The 19,980-nt window shown below is 38.1% G+C and overlaps 1 protein-coding gene across 14 annotated transcripts in view; it reads left to right on the forward strand.

Moving 5' to 3' along the window:
• Positions 1–11,384, forward strand: part of DST (dystonin) — a 438,529-nt gene extending 427,145 nt beyond the window's left edge. For 7 of the 14 annotated variants that reach the window (XM_081039430.1, XM_081039438.1, XM_081039436.1 and 4 more), the window contains 7 exons: positions 470–487; positions 3,216–3,333; positions 4,661–4,732; positions 5,663–5,862; positions 6,276–6,386; positions 8,959–9,082; positions 9,929–11,384. In XM_081039430.1, the coding sequence (XP_080895556.1) occupies positions 470–487; positions 3,216–3,333; positions 4,661–4,732; positions 5,663–5,862; positions 6,276–6,386; positions 8,959–9,082; positions 9,929–10,191 (906 nt within the window). In that variant the 3' untranslated portion in view covers positions 10,192–11,384. The remainder of the gene's footprint in view (positions 1–469; positions 488–3,215; positions 3,334–4,660; positions 4,733–5,662; positions 5,863–6,275; positions 6,387–8,958; positions 9,083–9,928) is intronic. The other 7 variants (XM_081039437.1, XM_081039432.1, XM_081039439.1 and 4 more) reach the window with 2 other exon arrangements.
• The last annotated feature ends 8,596 nt before the right edge of the window (positions 11,385–19,980 follow it).

A 19,980-nucleotide genomic window follows, 5' to 3' on the forward strand; every position in this document is an offset into this window, starting at 1 on the left:
TTTATTCAAAATCTCAATAACTTGGTTTACCTTCTTCATAACAATTACTTGAAGACTGGTGTGACTTTGTCACTCGCTCTCTTTTTTTCTCTTTTTTGGAAAATCTCTTACACGTAGTAGTAGCTAGACAGGAAATGTGCTGAGTTTCCCTGATACAGTATAGTATTATACTTAGAAATGAAACATTATTCATTCTTATTTGTATATTTCCACATTTAAAATTGTTCATCTAAGTATTTGAATTTTTAACTTAAATTTGAATCTCAAATATTTTTCAAAAAAATTTCTATAAAAAAATTTTCTGATTATTAGGTTTGAAGTTGGAACAAGTGGATACCTGCACATCTCTAAACTAGATACTATATTAGAAGTCAGAAGTGTGAGTGTGTGTGTGTGTTCTAGAGCCATATGGAACATTTCCTGTTGAACTAATTATATCTTTCTTCCATTTTCATTTTTTTTTTATCAGTTCTTCCTGGGAAATCAGGTATAAATCAGCGGAATGTATTCTCAAGTTCCCAATGATTTTTTTTTTTTTTAACTTTAATTCATAGTCATTACAGCTTGCCATGGCCAATCTTTCCCATGCTGCCCCCTAGCTACTACATTGTTGGTTGGCGTGGTGTTTCTGTAAACGCTATAAGGGTCCTTGATCCAGGATTCCTTTTTGCCTTGTGTCTCAAATGAGGAGATTACTTTTAAGCAAACCAGATAATGAATTGTAGCGTGGCTTGTTACCATGTTACAAATACAATTTTCTGTTCCCATTTTTTATAATACTATTAGTATATATTTTCCGCAAGTACTCTCTGGAACACACATCTCTATATGGCCTCACTGGTATTTAAACACTCAGGATGTACGGAATACGGTAGCTAGACAAGGATCAGCATTGGGCAGTGACATGGAAAGGCAGGGTAGTGAGCGGTCTCCATGGCACTCAACCACAAGAAATGTGCTCTCTCCAAAGCAGCGATTATTGTCCACTAGTTCTAAATCATTGATTTAGAACATTGTATTCTCTGAGTACAAATTTTCACCCTGGAGGTTTTAAATGGTTATTTCTTTTGAGGAAATATATCTCTTGTACCTTATACGAAATCTTGAAGTCTCACTTTGTGCCATTTTCACCTCACATTTAAGTGAATATAAACTGTTCAGTGGCACTGCACCATGATCTGAGTTTTAGAATTAAAGACGAGAAATTGTGTTTTGACTTAAACAAGGAAAAGAGTTTTTTATGCATGCTTTTGGAAAGAACGGTGCTTTTTTATGCATGCTTTTGGAAAGAATAGTACCTGACTTTATCATATTAGATATTATTCTGCCATTCAGTTTTTAAGCCCATGTTACATCTTAAGCTTCAGATTACTATGATCCCCATTTATTGCAAGCACATAATTTTTTCAAATAGACATTTTCAGTTACTTTGAATAGTTGTTTTTAAATCTTCCACTGGATATAATACATAATAACTTACTTTTCCATCCTTGTTATTTTCTGAGTCAGCAATTGGGATAGCACTTTTTATTTGTAGAGAGGATATAATATTCAACCTCAAAAGCTTTTCTTCACTGAAAGCACAAAGAACGACATCAGTCTATTTTTTCTTGTCGCGTAGTTTGGCTCTTGGGGAAATTCTGAAGACAATGTTAGTTGTCTAGAGAATGCCTTCCTAAAATAAAATTTAAAATCATTCATATTTATTAGAAGCGGAATTTCATCTCTATAAAGTACTTTAGTTCCTTAAAACTTTTATTTTGAACATAATCTCAGACCAAAAGTGTCTGGTCCAATTATCTGGTTCCTTAAGGGTAATTTTCTTTAAATCCCCTCCTTTCCCTTTGCTTATTAGCAGCACCAAATTTTTTTCTAACAAAAAAATATATATTTTGATTTTTACCTTTTGATTACATTTCAGGAGCAGGTTCAATTATAGGAAAGTTTAAATCTCAAGTCTTAAAAATGGACGTAGAAATAGCAGTATAAAAAGGGTTGATGTAAAATGCATCAGTTCCTGCTGGAACTAATTTTACAGGTCCTTCTGAGTTTCAGGGTCTTGAATGGTTGGCTTTGTTTTACGGTTTGCTTCCTGAAACTCAGGGGTAAAGCTTATTGAAAAGTAGCAGATTGTTTCTACTTAAAAGTTTTCTGTTTATCCATCATAAGCCTAGACAAATAGTCAAAGTCACAATTGTATTTTACTTGCTTTAAAAAAGAAGCTATTTATGTTTAATTGACTGTTCATTTTGCTATGGTATCAGTTGGGTTGGCAACCGTGAAATTCAGTGTGGTGGCTTTTATAAGTTGGACGTGGGCCTATTAGAAATGATTTAAAGGTATAAAATCATTTCTCATGGGCTTTCAAAACACATAAACTTTATGGTCAGAAACTACCTATAGTCTAGACATTTATTCAGGACTTGAAGAATTTAGAGCACAGCCAGGTGATTGGAGAACCATTGAAAGGGCAAGAATAAGACAATTGCTTATTAGTGTCAGCAATTATGAGAACAGCTTTAAATGAAAGCCTTTTAGAGTTGAAAGCTGTATCATTAATGTCAGTGACTATTCTAATATTACAGTAATCTAAAATGGCACATTAACCCAGTCTGTAACAGATTGGTTTACTAGATCATTAGTGATGCAGACTTTTGTTTGGCTCTAAAAATTTTATTTTTCATGTTCACTTACTTCTTTATACCCCTCAGTCAAAACTGCTCTTAGAGAAAACAAAATGGGTTTGTGAAGATTTCTCCCCCAGATTTCAGTGGCAAACAGTTTTAGTGTAAGAGAAAGTTTTAATGAAAAACCAGTTTATTAAATTTTCTTTAGAATCATCTTATTTTATATAAACCCTGGCAAGTGGGCGAGTGCTTATTTTCATGGCTGTGTTTAATTTCTATAAACATTTTTCAATCACCACCTTACTAATGTTGTTTCTGTCATAAGAAAGAAAAATTATTTTTTGAAGAAATCTTTAATATACTCGATACCCTTTGTTATCCTTTTTCAAACTATTTCCTTTGGGCTAAATCAGCATGCAGCAGCCTAACGCAGATCATTACAAACACCTTTTTCTGAGATTTTACTAATCGCTGTGAACTAAGCAAAAAGTTAAAAATTGGTTGCTTAAGCTACTGCAGATTACACATCATCCTTGAGTATAGAATTACTATTGACAATTAGAGGTTCTTCTTTCTTAATCTTCACAGTTTGGAGACTCCCAGCAACTGCGACTTGTTCGAATCCTCCGAAGTACCGTGATGGTTCGTGTTGGAGGTGGATGGATGGCACTTGATGAGTTCTTAGTGAAAAATGATCCTTGCAGGGGTAAGGAGATACTTATGTCAAGATGATAACACTGTAAAAGTACATCAATTTTGTATTATTTTCCAGTATCAAAAAACATACCTGGGTGTAATTTTGGTCATTTATTACAATAGTAAATGTTTCACATTGACCATTCAGCCTAAAAGTTCCCAGATAACTTGTGGCAGTCATGGAAACCATGTTATTCTCGGGGTTTTCTTTTTTTTTTTTTTACTTCTCCGGGATAAATATGAGACTGGTGGGCAGGGAATACTGGAATAGACTTTCTTCATGAGATGCTCCCATCTGCAATTTTTTAAATGAGCAATTACACCAACCAAGGAATGGATTTCATCTGTCATTAAATAGAAAAGTAAGAGGAAAGAAAATTAAGGTGATGAAAACTGAAGATACGGGATAGTGAAAGTTTTTATGAAATTAGGGGGAGATGAGGGAAGCAATATATAAAAATTTAAAAAATAATAACTGCTGACTTGACTCTTACTTTGAAGTTGCAGATTAAAGCATTAAAAATGTAAACATATAAAACTATAGCTCTCCATATCTACCAGTCTAAGAGCCCCTTGGTTAGCTTTAATTTTCCGTAATTTTCAGATCCTATTGCCAATTGTTGAAGGTAAGTCTTAATTGATTTACCTTACAAGTGGTCATTTGATTACAGTTTCTAGTTATTTCCCATTTACTCAGTAGGCCCATTTTTCTTTGAAAAAAACAATAAGATTTTTGTGATTTTTCTTAAACCTGTGAGCTCACTTTGATCCTTTTAAACTAACAAACAATAATGAATGTTTGTGCCAGCACTGTTAGGCTACTAAGTGGGAGGTCAGGGTTCCTTCAGCAGACCCCCTGGTTTCAGTGCTGGCATCTGAAAATACGGGTATATCAGAGTGAGTTCCTTTGCCATCACAGACCTGCCTCTCTATCAAGGCCACTGTGGATTGTTATACAACCCTACCCAGGAGCTCTGCCCTCTGCAAGTCAAAGATAGAACCGCAAAGGAGTAAAATGACAAAAGTTCCCTTTTAGTTTTATATTTTGAAAATAAGGCAGCCTAAGGTAATGGAGCTCTGTCTATGAAACAAAGAAATTAGAACGTGTAGTATTCATTGGACGGCTTAGCAAAGTTAACGTGCCTGGGGCCGTCTTCCTAATACATTTTTCCTGTTGAGTCAAACCTTGGAGTGCTCTTCCTGATGCAGCTGTTCTTCTCAATTGTGTGTAAAAGCCTGATCTGAGCATGCTTTGCATATTCAACTACTGTACTTTGTTTCTCCTCCTGCTAACAGTATTCTTTAACGTGATTGGTTTCCTGTGTCATTTTTTCTAGTTCATCATCATGGGAGTAAAATGTTACGTTCGGAATCAAACTCTTCAATTACTACTACTCAGCCTACTATAGGTTGGCAACCCGTCTCTTGCCTCTCCCCTCTTACATTTTTTTCTCTCTCCTACTTTTACATTTCTGGCTTTAATTATTATTATTATTTTTAAATAACACGCTTCATCCATCTCGTATGGCTTAACTCATATCCAACTGAGCTGGTGCTTCCAAATTTAAATTCTGAAAATTTTGCACACTTGTGGTGTGGCGCACACGTAGATGTTGGAGAAGTGATGGAGCACATGCTAACACGTTGCTCATCGGGTTCTTGTGGCGTGTTCTCCGTGTGCATCTGTGTTTGTATGAGTGCTGCATTACTGATTACCTAGGTCTGGTGTTTGTTATTGCATGTTGGTAAGACAGAGTTTTTCAAGGCATAAAACAAAAACACTAGCTGCCTTATTGAAGTGAAAAACCGGAAAGTTTATATGTCGTCATGGTGATAACAAGCCATCTCTCCTTCTGTGTAATTCTATCGTTTAATTAATCCCAATGTTCAGATCCTGGCATTCTCCTTACCTCAGTAGGATATGCAAAAGACACGGTCCCTGCTTTACTGGCTTGTTTTCTCAGTGTGGGGGAAGGGTACTGAACCCATGTGGGCATCAGTAACTGATGGATTAACAATATTTTAGCATGAGCTTTCCATTTTCATGCTGAGTCTTTCTTTAATAGTGGTTATTCTGGCTGGTGTCCAGTGTTAGAATAAACACACTTTTTTTGTTTTTTTCTTTCCCAAACTGACTTGTATACAAAAGGAATGCATTGTAAAGGAATGCATTTTCCTTTTTGTTATGCTGAGTTGGAATTGGCATGGCAAAAAGATGTTCTTGAAATCCTCAGCGTAATCTGTGGTACCAGGTGGTTGTTCTTCCCACAAAAAAATTGAGCACCGTTTTTTCCCTTCCTCTTTTGTTTGTGTGCATTGTGGTGTCGTCCTCATTCCAGCTAAAGGAAGGACAAACATGGAACTCCGGGAGAAGTTCATTTTAGCAGATGGTGCCAGTCAGGGTATGGCTGCTTTCCGACCCCGGGGCCGAAGGTCGCGGCCTTCATCGCGAGGAGCTTCACCCAACCGGTCAACTTCTGTATCCAGTCAGGCTGGCCAGGCAGCCTCCCCACAGGTCCCTGCCACCAGCACACCCAAGGTAGGACTCGGGCATGAAACGTTTTCCTCCCTCTATACAGTCAATGTCTAGAGTATACTTTTGAATATTTCAGGACCCTGGAATTTGTAGGACCACATTTTTGTGTTCCTTCTCACAATATAGCAGATGAGGCTTTTTTTATTTTATTTGTTTGAATGTATGCTTTTCCTTTATGGCCCATTTAGGGACTATCTATTCAGGTGCTTTGGTTACCTTTCAGATTGGTTCTTCTTTTTAAAACTTTTTTTGTTGTTGTGTATGATTTGCCATCAGATCTTTCCATTTATTTTTAATTATTATCACTCTTACTGTGAAATGTGACTCTTTGCTATGAATATCTCTTTCTGTACCTTTGTTTTGTTTTTTTTTTTATCTGCTATCCTTTACATTTGATTTGCCATTGTTCCATACAGATTCTCCATCCTTTAACACGCAATTATGGTAAACCATGGTTGACAAACAGCAAAATGTCAACTCCTTGTAAAGCAGCAGAGTGCTCAGACTTTTCCGTGCCATCTGCAGAGGTATCGTAAGGCCCCAGATTCTAGTCTAACAGTCTTTAATTTAAACTATCACCCACTAACACTGCTTAACCTCTCCTTTAATATATGTGATTTTGATAATACTCTTTTTATAGACTTTTATAAAAAAGTATCAACCCAGCAATTCTTGGAAAACATGGGATTAAGGGGTTAACCAGAAAAGACAGTTTTAGTTCTTTGAACAGGGTCAGCTTAACAGAGTCACACCTGTAGGTGCTGTATCCTCCTTTGTTTTTTTTTTTGTTCTCCTACTCATACTTAATTTTGCTTTTCTCTTCTTGGGAGAGTGAAATACAGGAGATTATATCCAATCTTAAGTGAAGTTGCTTTTATAGCTGATGATATGCTTTTGTTTGTAAATATAATTTAGGCAAGAAATGTAACCAGCCCACTTTAGGTGAGAATGAGGGGCAGTATTATTTACAAGAGACTCACTTAAGTTAAAAGAATATTTATTGAGTGTTCACAGTGGATAAGGTTGTTCTGTTGTATTGGCTTCTGCCCAAGAACACTGGGTGAGTGGGACATACCCCTTTTAGTCATCAGAGCAGGGGTTGGGGAGCTTAGGTGTACAAAAAGTTATCTGTCATTTTCAAAATTATTAGACTTCAATGATTATTATTATTCAAGCAAGCCCTAGCTTTTTAATATGGCATGATATATGGGGATACTTAGGTGATAGACAATTTTCCAAGATTGACACATATGTCAGATCATTTACATTTAATTGAAAGTCAACCATATATCTTTTAAAGGAACTTCTCTGTAAAATGACAAACAAAAGCACCAAATAATCACATATTTGATTAGAAAGGATTACTATAAGGAGGGAAATCCCTAAGTAACTTTTCTTGACTTGAAGGAGGTATTTCATGGTAAAGGCCGGGATCCAGGTATAAAAGTGATACAGTGCCTTTGGAAACTCCTTAATGCTTGTTTAAACACTTTCTTATTATTTAATCCTCACATCAATAATAAGAGGTAGGCATAGAAAATGTCATTTCCCTCATATCTTATACGGAAGTAATGGAAACAACATTGGTGATAGGGGTAGAATTGGGGCAGAAACAACTCATTCTTTAACTCTTCCTCATTTCCCAAGCCCCTAATTTCCACCCCTTCCCTCAAGCAGGAAATGCTGGTATTATATATTATTACGTCTAGAGATAATCTATCACTTATGATGGATCTCTTGTAGCAAAAACTGAGAAAAGTTTCAGGAACCTCAAGCAACATATTTGTTTTGAGTGTTTAGGGCTATACTGCTATGTTCAAACTTTTTGAAGCAAAGAGTCTCCAAAATTAAAGTCTAAGTATGCTATTTTGACTAATAGAAAACTACATGGTTCATTGCAAACATTTTTGTCATCAGACAAAACAACCAACCAAACAAAACAACAGTATACTCTTAAAGACTTTAAGACTACGAGGTAGGATTTGTGACAATAAAATCAAAATAATCAAGGTGATCAGAGAAGAATGATTTGGGTCTTTTATGGTAATGAATTCTGGCACCTTGAATGATATATTTCATAACTGTGGGTCCTCACTCTCATGGCTTGTTGAGATTCTTAGGAATTTAACTAGATGAAGAGTGTCAGATCTTGGGCAAATCACTTCCCTCCACAGGCCCTCCTTTTTCACATTTGTTAAAAAGTTGTTATTAGGTGAGTGGGAGGATTAATTATGGTTATATGTGTGAAAGTATTTTGAAAACTTTAGTATTATATGTATACAAATCACATGAATTCTATACTTAAAAGTATGTATAGAATACATATGTAAATATGTAATATTATAGTAACATTAAAATTTCACAATTCTGATGTTTCAAAAGATCTTACATATGATTTATTAAACATTTAAAACTATATTAATAGAGGAACAATTGATTTTGTTAGATGTCTCAATGAACTCCTGTAAGAATATTAAAAGAATTGTCCCCAAATGTTGCCTAGATATCTTGCATGTGAGGACCATAGAAGGTGATAAAGCCAAGAAATGAAGTGGCATTGTACCAAGTTATAAAAATGTCACTTTGTTGTTGTTGCAGTTAAGTTTGTTAAATTATGGCTGTCTAGGTTTCACTTATTTACTTGTTGTTCTATTTCTGCCCGGTTTCTTAAAAGCAATAAGAAACAGCAGAACATCCGAGCACAGTTTTGTGGAGCCCCATCTTGTCTCTATACCGTGCTGGCACTGTCTTCTTACCAATACCCTCTTAACTCTATAATATTCACTGACAGGCTGGATGATACTAAAGTACTCACAGTTTAATTGGTCTTTTTCTCCTTGGGGATCTCCATTTGCGTGTTTTCTCTTCAACATGAATTCATTTTCTTTAGAAACTTTCCTTTGAATTCGGGGAGAGAATAAGAAATTACTGAAAACAAGCAAGGGAGAACCCCATGCCTCATTTAATTGAAAAATGTCTCCCCCTCCACCTTCTGAAGAGGTCTAGTAAGGGGTCTTCACCTATCTGTAAAGTGTTGTCGGTAGAATATCATGGAAAAGGAGCAATATCTTGAAATGTCCTTTCACTGGTTAAATACAGGGAACACCAATACAAGGAAGCAAGCTTCGACTTCCGGGATATTTATCAGGGAAAGGCTTCCACTCTGGGGAAGACAGTGGCTTGATAACAACTGCAGCCACCAGAGTCCGAACACAGTTTGCTGGTGAGTATGGCGCATTTCTTTCTTAAATGGCTTTTGTAGTATGCTCTGAAGGTTAAATTCCTAATTGGGAAAGAAATTAGGAATTGATGATGCTGTATTCTTTTGGAGTGACATGTAGCCCCAGTCCTCCAGCAAAGTTAGGGGATGAATGAGTCATGGGAATGAGCAGAAAATCCCTTTTGGAAAGTACCAAAGAAAGATGAGACAATGACTATAGAACAGTAGGAAAACTACAGCAGTCTCTTACCCCTTTAAGCAGGAAAGTCTTGATTCTTTTGTCTGCTTGGAAATTCTGTGGGGCTGTATTTTGGGTGGTTGGAAAAATCCAGCCATGCTGGGCCATACACCGGTGTTTCTCAAGTTTCTTCACAGAATAGTGAACCTAACCCCTGGGATTCTGTGCTCAGCAAGCATGAAGTTTTCTCAAAGTTTCAAGTCTTTTAAATTCCTGTGTGTTTTGAATTACTTATCCTAGGGCCAAACTTGCACCTAAAAGTTTGCTCCATGTTTGCACTGCACACATGGGGGTATACACACTACATTTGGAACTAGTAATCTTGAATTATAGGTATATTCCTTGTCTGTTTGTGGTGAATGGGATCCTCTTTTAAGTCGAGTAAGCCCAAACCTACCTTTTGTAAATGTAGCTTTTTGTGTATTGTATCTACTTAGAATCAGGCTGCCTATGCTTGTGGAATGGAGAAAGGCCATGAAGCCACAGTATTTCCTGAGTGCCTACTAGGTGTCAAGAAAAACCATTGAGATTAAAGGTGGCATTAGGTTCCAAGGGTCTGTTGCAGGTGGACCCAGTGATGAGGGTGATCCATCTCTGTCTTTTCTCCTCAGATCCCAAGAAGACTCCCAGCCGACCAGGAAGCCGAGCTGGAAGCAAGGCTGGCAGTAGGGCCAGTAGCCGCCGAGGCAGTGATGCATCAGACTTTGACATTTCAGAAATCCAGTCCGTGTGCTCAGATGTGGAGACTGTGCCGCCAACACACAGACCTACGCCCCGAGCAGGTTCTCGGCCATCCACAGCCAAGCCTTCCAAAATCCCCACACCCCAGAGGAAATCTCCTGCCAGCAAATTGGACAAATCTTCAAAGAGATAGTGCAATTAGTTCGACCAAGGCCCTTCCTTGAGCATTTATTATTTAAGTTTGAAAGATGTAAGATATGTAGAAATTATTGTGAAATATTGCAAGAAGCGAGTTTAAAATTCTGCAGATGGCCTTATTTGTGTATTTGTCTTTTTATTTTATCTGTATAATTTTTTGGGGGGTCAGACATTCTGGGGTTAAAGTCACATCATATGTGAGGGGAAGATAGAGGTTAACATGCACTAACAGCTCTGCACTGTAATGTGTGGAGCACACACTAAAATCAGTTCCTGTACCTACAGGTAAGTCTACGGTCCTCTCTGACAGCTGCAGTAGCTAACGTTAAGGATACCTCATGATATCTTCTTGCTTTTGTGGAAACTCTGAAATGCTGAAAGACACACACAAGGGATGTATTTCGAGATGATTTAAAGGTAAACTAAAAGACGATGGAGGGTAGAAAGACAAGTATATCCACACACAATCCGTCAAGCCGTTTCAGACAGAGAACTCACGGGAAGATATTGTAAGCACTTGCCAGTGCTGTGTTATTCAAGAACCTTGCAGCGTTTCTGTGCCATTGTTTCACAAGAGGCCAGAGATGTTCTGGATATTAGATCTATTATACTGTAAGACTATAATTATAAAGTGCTTTCATATAAGTGTGAGGTTTTCTTTTGCTTGAGTGGACAGTAGCACCTGTATCATTGAACTCATTTTGTATCAGAGCAATTTTGCTTGCAGAAAGCTATGAAATAAAACATGTCCCTTAACTACATTGCTATGGAATTAATTTTTTTCCCCAGGGAAAATCAGTGTATTTTTTTATGAGCAATATCAATTTGGAGTGACCAAAAGATACTTAAAAATGGGTTTATTTTGATTTCTCATCTGAAATAATCATGTTCTGGTATGATATCTATATTTAATAAATATATACATTTTAACTTATTATGTATACTCACTATAGAAAGATATTAGTATGCATTTAATAAAACATATTCACTTGAACATATGGAATACCTGGTTATTTAAAGTGAACTTTTCCTGTTGTTTTTTTGTTTAAAATAAAGTTTATATGTATGATGTATTTTTACTAATAGTATAACAGGCTAAATTTGGAAGACATCCAAATTTAGAACAGGCTAAATTTGGAACACAGGGATATAATATTATAATAAATATATAATAAAAATTGCATTAACTACTCATTCTACAAATATTTTTAATTGCCAGCCATGTGCCAGCCTGAGGCTACAGGTCCACTGCCCTCTTATATTCGAGGGGAAAACAGTTAAATAAATGACTAAAAAAACATGAACTGAAACCAGGGGATGTGTGATGGGGTGACTGACTTTATTAATATAGTGATATTCTTCTGGCCTCTGTACCTTTAAAAATCAAATTATGGAATTTTCCTAAATATAAAAGTGGCATCAAATATAATTAGAAGGACGGCAGATTGTTACTTTTGGCATGACAGGTCACAACTTTCCCCATGCCTTTTTAAATTTATTTCAGCAAACGGCAGAGGTGACTTTTGGGTTCAAGGGGATATTATTATGTCTTCCCTGCTTGGCCTTTTTCATGGTTGCCAACACTGAAGGACTGGAATTTCCACTGACAGAAACTAGGTGCCACTTTTAAGTGAGAATAATTCCTTCTTTCTCAAAGCATGGGTCTCAGGTGGGAGCCTTGATGGAAAGGGTAATTCTAACCTAGGAGATCACATGGTATAATTCATGCGTCTGATTATAAGCATGTCATCTAAGAAGGCAATTGAAATTGTTATTCTTTTGGCGCTTTGCATATGATCACATTTCCACTTCAAAGACAAACTGAAGGGCATGATTTTATCTCAGCCTGTTTGAAAGCTACCCCTGTTAAAGAGCTAGGTGGGTTGCTTTTTTTAGTAGTAAAATAAGCTTTTGGAGAAAGATAAGTGGTTTAAAATATTTCAGAGACGTCTTAACTACTCCTAGTTATCAGCAATTGCTGGTTCAGGCTTTTTCAAACTGATGCCTGATACGTGTTTTCTCTGGAACTAACTCTAGAGGCTTCAGGCTGACTTCTGAACAGTCCTGTCACTCTCAGTGAATGCAACAGAAACCTCTGCTCCTATACACATTTCTTTTCCTTTCTCTTTCCTTCCTTTTTAAAAACAGGACATTGGAATGAATCTCGACTCCATCTTAATGTAAACATTGTTCTTTTTTTTTTAAAGAAAGGCATGTTAAAATTGTTTAACAAAAGAGTTTATTCGCGCAAAAAATCGACCGAAATCAGTGCCGAACTCTTAAGTGGTTGGGAGCGTCCCACCAACAGGAGCTCAGAGAAATACTTTTACGGAGAAAAGGCAAAAAAAAAAAAAAAAAAAAAAAAAAAAGGAAATTACAGATTGGCTACGGCTTCCAGCCTAGTTTGCTGTTTGCGCTTGGTTGTCCCTAGCGTTTTGGTGTGGTACCCTTGAGGGATTTCCAGCCTTATATTTTGCTTTGCTTCCGTATTCTGTGGCTACCTCTCCAAGGACCTTACTTAATTCACAATTCTAGGTGAACCGTTCTCCAGTGTGGCCACTGTAATTCAAAATGATCGTTGGTACGATAACCTGCTAGTTCAGCTTCAAACCCAAATTTTGTTCACCGAGGGCGCACACTGGCCCCTCCCAGTCGGTTTCCGGACCCAGCCCGGAAACAAATGCTTAAATTAAGCCTGAAAGCGCAGAAGGCAGCTGCCGCGGAGCCCGGATGGGAGAGTGCTTACCCACACCCCCCTGCGGCAGCGAAGGCGCGGAAGCGGAAGCGGCGCAGCAGGTACTTTCACCAGGTGGCTCTTTGCTCCTGGGAACAGCCGGGTCTCCTTTGGTTCCCTCTTCCGACATCAGAACTGTTAAAGATAAACTGAAGCATATTAAAAATTATAAGTTTATTTAAGAGTTTATTTAAAGACAAACTGAAGCATATTAAAATTTTTAAGAGTTTATTTGAACAAAAGTCGATGTCAATGTGGCAGTGATAAACCGGAAGTGGTTAGGCACCCTCCACCCAAGGTCGCTGGGAAGAGCCTTTTCTCCAGGAATCTGTAGCGGAGTAAGGGAATGAGGGGTTGGCGAAACCTTAGCCTGGTTGGCTGCTGGTGCTTGGTTGTTCTCGGTGTTCCGGTTTCATCACTTTGCAGTATTTCCAGGCTTACGTTTTGGTTTGCTTGCACAGTCCGCCGCGACATTAGAGCCACCTCAGCCTAATGACCTGTTAATGTAACAGTTCATCATTAGGGAAGCCGAATCTGGAGTAGAGTTTTGTCTTAAAAATCAGAACTACTAATTCGCATGTATTGCTGTCATCTTTTGAAATAATAGAGTATCCACTTTGACATCAGTGCAGAAGTGAATGGACCTGGCCAAATCTCAGATCTGGTTCCTTTCTTGTGGCAAACGGGTGGAAGGGCTGGGGAAGGGCCCTGTTGGCCGCAGAGGATTGACCTGTAAAAATGAAGAGAGTCTCTGGGAAAGGATCTTGTTTCCTGTTTTTGATCATTCTAAAACTTGCTGTATTTGCAACAAGGGACGTTATAATGAGGTGTAGTTACTTACTGCTTTTTGACTAAGTGCTTTGAAATGCATGTACTTTATTGTCACATGGGTCATCTCATATCACCCAATAGTATATTTGCAAGTGCCCAAGCTATTGTGTGTGTCTGATGACATTGCCACCTGCCTGTGGACTTCCCTTTGGAGTCCCACAAAGAAGACGACACTTGAGCTTTGTCTTTTGGTACTTTAGTAACTCAGTGCCCTTGAGTCATGGAAGAGGTTGACTTGGTGGTCACCAAAATATACTTGGAAGTGAATAGAGTTGTGGGTGAGATGTTTCGGCAAGAAATAGTTCATATGACTATTTAAAATATCTGACTTAACCTGCTGAATTATACAACTCTGGTTAATTTTATGTAATTCTGGTGTCTGCAGAGATGTTGTGTATCTAGTTAGGATGAAAAACAAAAACTGGGAGACTTTTTTTGCTTCTGCTTCCAATGTGGTAAATTAAGAATATTTGCAAAGCAAAATGTGTTCAAAGGAATTCTGTATTAGTTTACCCACAGTTTCATTTTACTCCGTTATTGGAAATTAAAGACTGTATAGGAGATAAGAATAAAATAGAGATTAAGAAGTTTTCATAAGGAATAGAGTCAGTGGAACTGTAACAGCTACCGTGTTTCCGTGAAAATAAGACCTAGCATGATTATTCAGGATGACATCACCTTAACACAAGCCCTAATGCATCTTTTGGAGCAAAAATTAATGTAAGACCCGGTATTATTTTCAGGGAAACACAATATGTACGATGTCAGAGGGGTAGTAGATTGGAGGAGGGATGTTATCACTTTGTGAGGTCTATAAATGTCTAGTACATTGTTTTGTACACCTGAAACTAATTAAAAAAAAGTTTTCAAAAGTTATCATCAAACCAAAACAAAACATTCTTTTCGAATGTTACTAATTCTAAAGTACAGCTATATTTGCCCCAGGGCAAAGACCAGAAAATTTACTTCCCACAGCCTCAGAATCTGCCTCCTATGCCAGTGTTTTGCAGACTTCTTTGGTGGCATAATTCTATCAGTAAGTTTTTTGAGCCAACACTTCCTTTGAATGTATTTTAATTTCGTCTAAGATACTATTTTCATGTATTTTATCATTAGCTAATTTCTCAAGGCTTAATAAAATGTTAGAGAGAGATTTAGCTTTAATAACATTTGTTGTTGGCATACGTATTAATTTCAAAGTCTTGACAAGTTTTTCTTGGCCAACTTCTTGTCAAATCTGATAAGATTCTCGCTGGTTTAACTCATAATGTGGTTGATGAAGGGCTTATTCTAGAAGTGTCATCTCTGCCATTTTCTTAGTTGTTTCTTAAACCCATGTTTTTGTATTTTTTGTTGTTTTTGCAGGGATCCATATAAGCCACATTTTGTAAATATTATTTTGTTTAAAAAGATAAAATATATAAATTCATCCATCTTGATGTAGATAAACTACAGTCGTCTGCACATGCTGAAGCAAACCAGGAGTTTGGGAGCTGTTGGAACTCCCACACTGTCCTTAGATCACCTCAGATACCAACCATGAGAGCACACTGGGATGTCACTGGAGGACAGGGCACCGATGTCAGTCTGTAGTAAATGTGAAGGTTAATTTCCTCCTCCTTTTAGATGAAATGTAAATATAAATCTCACGTTTTCCCCCCACATCCTATAAGGTCACCTTGCATACATTTTATTTTAAGGATCACTCTCAAATTGATCCTTAACTGTTAAAATCACTGTTGTACACTATTTTCCTCGTTCTACCTCTTCTCAGCCATCTTTTTCCACAGAGTAGAAGTTTGCTATCCAGTTCCTTTCCCCTCTGCACATGGTTATTCAAGGACGCACACCTGTGCTAGTGGTGCTGCGTAAGCACACGCATATCTCACTTTATTATACTTCGGTTTACTGTGCTTCACCAGGATGCATTTTATACAAACTGAAGGCAAGGCCCTCCACCAGCAAGAAAAGATTACGACTTGTAATATCTCTGAGGTATGCCTATGTAGTCTTGGTTAGCGGTTCTCTTAAAAGTTGAGGGTGGTTGGTGGAGGGGGCATATACATATTCCTGAAGCCATAGTTCTGGCCCTTGTTCCTCTCACTTGTGCTGCTATAATGGCCACCTGTTTATCTCCTCCTTCCAAAGTCTCCCCCAGACATTAAGTTGGAGGAATTGGCCTCAAGGAGAGGGATGTGCCTTTTGGTATGATGGACTGGAAGAAAAGGTGGTTAATATGGGACAAAAGTTGAGTCACCCTGCACTGACTTCTGCCAGCAGATTAGAAGATCTGTCCTGCCTTGAGTTAAGGAATCAGTTACAGGTTTCGGTTATTTGAGTTGAGCAGAGAAGGTTTGAAATAGCTGAGACCGTGGGTTTATAGTTACCCTGATCTACAGGGCCCCGCTTGGTGGAACATGGGACAGGAAGCTCATTGATCTGGAGCTGGGGTTTTTCCAGTCAGGCTCAACAGAAAGAGCAAGGGATTAGAGTAATGGAAGGTAGCAGAGAATGAAGGATGGGTTTTTACCCCAGAATCAGGTTTTAGGCACCCAAAGGCAGGGATTTGGGAGGAAGACATTGTGGTTAGGAGTTTGGATCAGGGTGGTAGAAGGCTAGAGCAGTCTGGATGAGCACACAGGAGCGGATGTATGACCAAGAGTGACTTATATCTGGGGCATTGTCTAAGAATTGCAAGAATGTGAGTTTTGGTGGCTTCAGCAGTTTGTTAAAAATTAGTCTCAGCTGTTTCAAGTCTTCATTGATTTTTATTGTGCTTATAGCCGAATCTGCAAGGAGAAAGCAGTAGTCACCTCCTGGAGTGTGGAAGGGGGTGGAAGAGTCTGCCTTTCAGCTGGGATGAGTTATGCTTCAAAGTCCCAAGTAGGTAGACAGTGTGCATACGTGTGTGTGTAACTTTGGCTTTTCAAAGATGCAGAAGTGTCAAACTTCAGGAGTATGGTATATTAATATATACTTATTAGATTTGGCTATGGGCATGAGTTAAAAATGGACCACAAAGACTACATTTCTGAAAGGACCAACCAGGTAGAAAAACGTACATGGTCATGTTCTTAATTACGAGTGCAGGAAAGTTTGTTTCAAAAGTAGCCTGTCAGTGGACATATATTCTGATCAATAATTTAGTTACCTTCTTAACAATAGACTTTCTTAATTGACATATACCTTCTTAATTCACATATACCTTCTGGTGAACTCAGAGGAATAGAACAGATTTGAAGCACTGTCTTCAGATGTAAAACATAAACTTTACAATGCCATATCTGATCATGAACTAATTTGGAGTTGTTTTTCTTGGGAAACCTTTTGCTTCTTTAGGTATACTTAATTATGCCCATATTGATTTTTGTCTTACTTTTGTGTCTCAGTTTGGGTTTCTAAAGCTCTTGACACAAATATGTGTGTCGTGCGGGGTGTCCGGCGGGGCGGCCTGCGGGGTCTCTGCTCCCGCTCCCCACATAAGAACGCAGGACATCGTGAGGCCAAAAAGGAACACCCACGGAGCCATAGGTAGGGAAGTCATACCACTGTGGTCTCACTGGAGGCTGGGTTTACACGATGTGCGACCTGCTGTCCGCTTTGCTGTCAACTGACCAACTCTCCTCGACTCTCCTTACTCTCCTTCAGTCTCCTTCTTCACTCTCCTCGGCTCCCCCTCTGTAGCTGCGGCAGTTATATCAGTGACCAATGGCTTAATGGCTACAGCTGATGGCCAACCAGCCACAGCTGACGGCCATCCACTATCTGAGCCAGCACCTCTCCACATGAGGCCGAGAGCCTGGAAACTGCTTTCTGGGGCTCTGTCCCCACACTGTGTCTTATATGCGGTTCCCAACCAGTCACTTCAATAGGAGATAAGTATTATTTGAATTTAATGAATAATTTAAATGAAGCTAGAGAGGTTGTTATTAGTCTAGGCTCACACAGCTAGAAAATGAGTGTGTAGCTGAATCTTTTCATGCAGAGACCAATAATCGTTCGACTACACCTCACCATTTACCATTGTTTTCTAAAGATGGTAACTTCATAAAGAAGACATTATCATGACCTCTCTCAGGAAACCACATCACATCTGGACTTTTTTAGAGCAGCAAGCTTCAGGGTGGTAGGTTCATCTTAAAATAGTTTTAGTCTCTTCTTTGGAGTGTTGGAAATGTTTGTGTTCCACAAGTAGACTGATTTTCCATTGTTTCATGTCTCATCTGATTATCTGGTTCCCAAGAAGTAACGACCTTTTAAAATTGGTCTGCTGAGTAAGATGGTCTGATTTGAGGCCGCTAATATTTAACATCCCCATCCCCTCCAAACATTACAAGATACATAATGAGTTCCTCTGTTAAGTTGTTTTATTGCTTAATTACTAAAGAGTCCTGATTCCTCCTGCTGCCAATAGGTATCCTAAATGCTTACTTGAATTAGACTTGAATTAGACTCAAGATCATTGACAATATGTATGGATAAATGTTGGAACTCTTCACTGACTATGTCATGGTGTAGTATTTTCAAATCAAGTGGTTTTCAAAACTTTATTTCAGGTGTAGAGAGACACATATATGTGACCTAACCAAAAGATATAATAAAAATATGTAAGGAATGATATACATTATGATTTCCCTGCTTGGTTTTTGGTCAGATTGACTACAGTACTTTAAAAGGTGCTTTACAGTGCTTTCCTAGGCATTTATCCTGATTCTATCACTCAACTATATTTCAAATTAGATAGTACTTTTCATAAATGTTTTCTTTTGCTTATTCTTACTCTCACACACTTCTGAAATGTATTTTTTAAATATCGGTTTAATATATCAGTGTCAGAATCATTTGCTTTTGTCAAACCATGTTTGAAAGGTAGTTAATTCAGAGGAAGATTTTTATTTAGGACAGTCCTTTGATTTATAGTGACTGCATTTTGGGAGTGGGATATTTTATACATTCAGTGACACATTTTATTATCAATTTCTGATTAACTACACTTGTTAATTGTAGAAAATTTAGTTAATACATAAAAGTACAAAGAAGAAAATAAAATCACTCATCACCCCACTTCTTACTCAGAAGAAATCACTGATAAATTGGGGGGGGGGTTAATTGTTAATTTGCTTTAAATTTTTGATGTCATACTGTAGTTTCATTTTGGTATCTCCAATTATGTCCTTAAACTAGAAAAGGCCAAAGATGCTGTAAGTTATTTATCTGTAGTTATTTTAGCCTTTAAACCTGGAAATAGGATGATACTTGCATTGCTTTCCATTGCTGGACAACAATTGCCCAAATCAACAAACATGGTGATTTCAAGCAACTCATCTCACAGTTTCAGTGGGCAGGAACCCAGACAAGCGTTAGTTGGGTCCTTTGCTTTAGTGTCTCTTAGGAGGCTGTAATCATGGTGCCAGCTGGGGCCACAGTCATCTTTGTCACAGTTCATTTGGGGCAGGATCCACTTTAAAGTTCACACATTGAGTGGTTGTTCATCAAGATTCCATTCCTCATAGGCTGTTGGGTTTAGGGCCTCATCCTTGCTAACTATTGACTGGAGGGCCAGTCACTCTCATTTCCTTGCCACGTGACCCCTCTCACATGGCAGCTTGCTTCATCAAAGTGTGCAAGCCAAAAAGACGACAGAGTCTAACAAGACTGAGTTACGGTCATTATAACCTAAGCATGGGAATTATATCCTATCACATTAGCCATATTCTGTTAGGAGCAAATCACTAGGCCCAGCCCACTGCAGGGCAAGGAGTTACACAATGCATAACTCCCAGGAGGCAGGGATCACTGAGGGCCATCTTTGAAAGCAGCCTACCACAATACTAAACCAGAATAGCTTTCTTCTAATCCCTTAACTTCTTTATGTAATGAAGAGACTGGTCTAAAAACCTCTTAAAACAATCTCAAAGTCATTTTCATCACACATGAAAAATACGATACATCAAAATTCACTGACTGCTTCAACACAATCTAGATTGGAAGAGCAATGTTTCTTCAAAACTTCATGTTACTAAAAAGTTGCTTATAGTATTGGACAATGAGCAACACAAACATTCAAGCAAAGATTGTCTATCCCAAGCCACAGAAGGAGTGTTGTCTGGCATTCGAAACAAGAAACAAAAAGCAGGTTAGAGTACAAATGGGCACCGATGGCTTCATAGTAGGGATGATGCAGAGACACAGGAAAGTTTATGAACAAACATTCCTCAA

This window comes from Rhinolophus hipposideros, assembly GCF_964194185.1.
Source record: "Rhinolophus hipposideros genome assembly, chromosome: 3".
In the NCBI taxonomy this organism is placed as follows: domain Eukaryota; kingdom Metazoa; phylum Chordata; class Mammalia; order Chiroptera; family Rhinolophidae; genus Rhinolophus; species Rhinolophus hipposideros.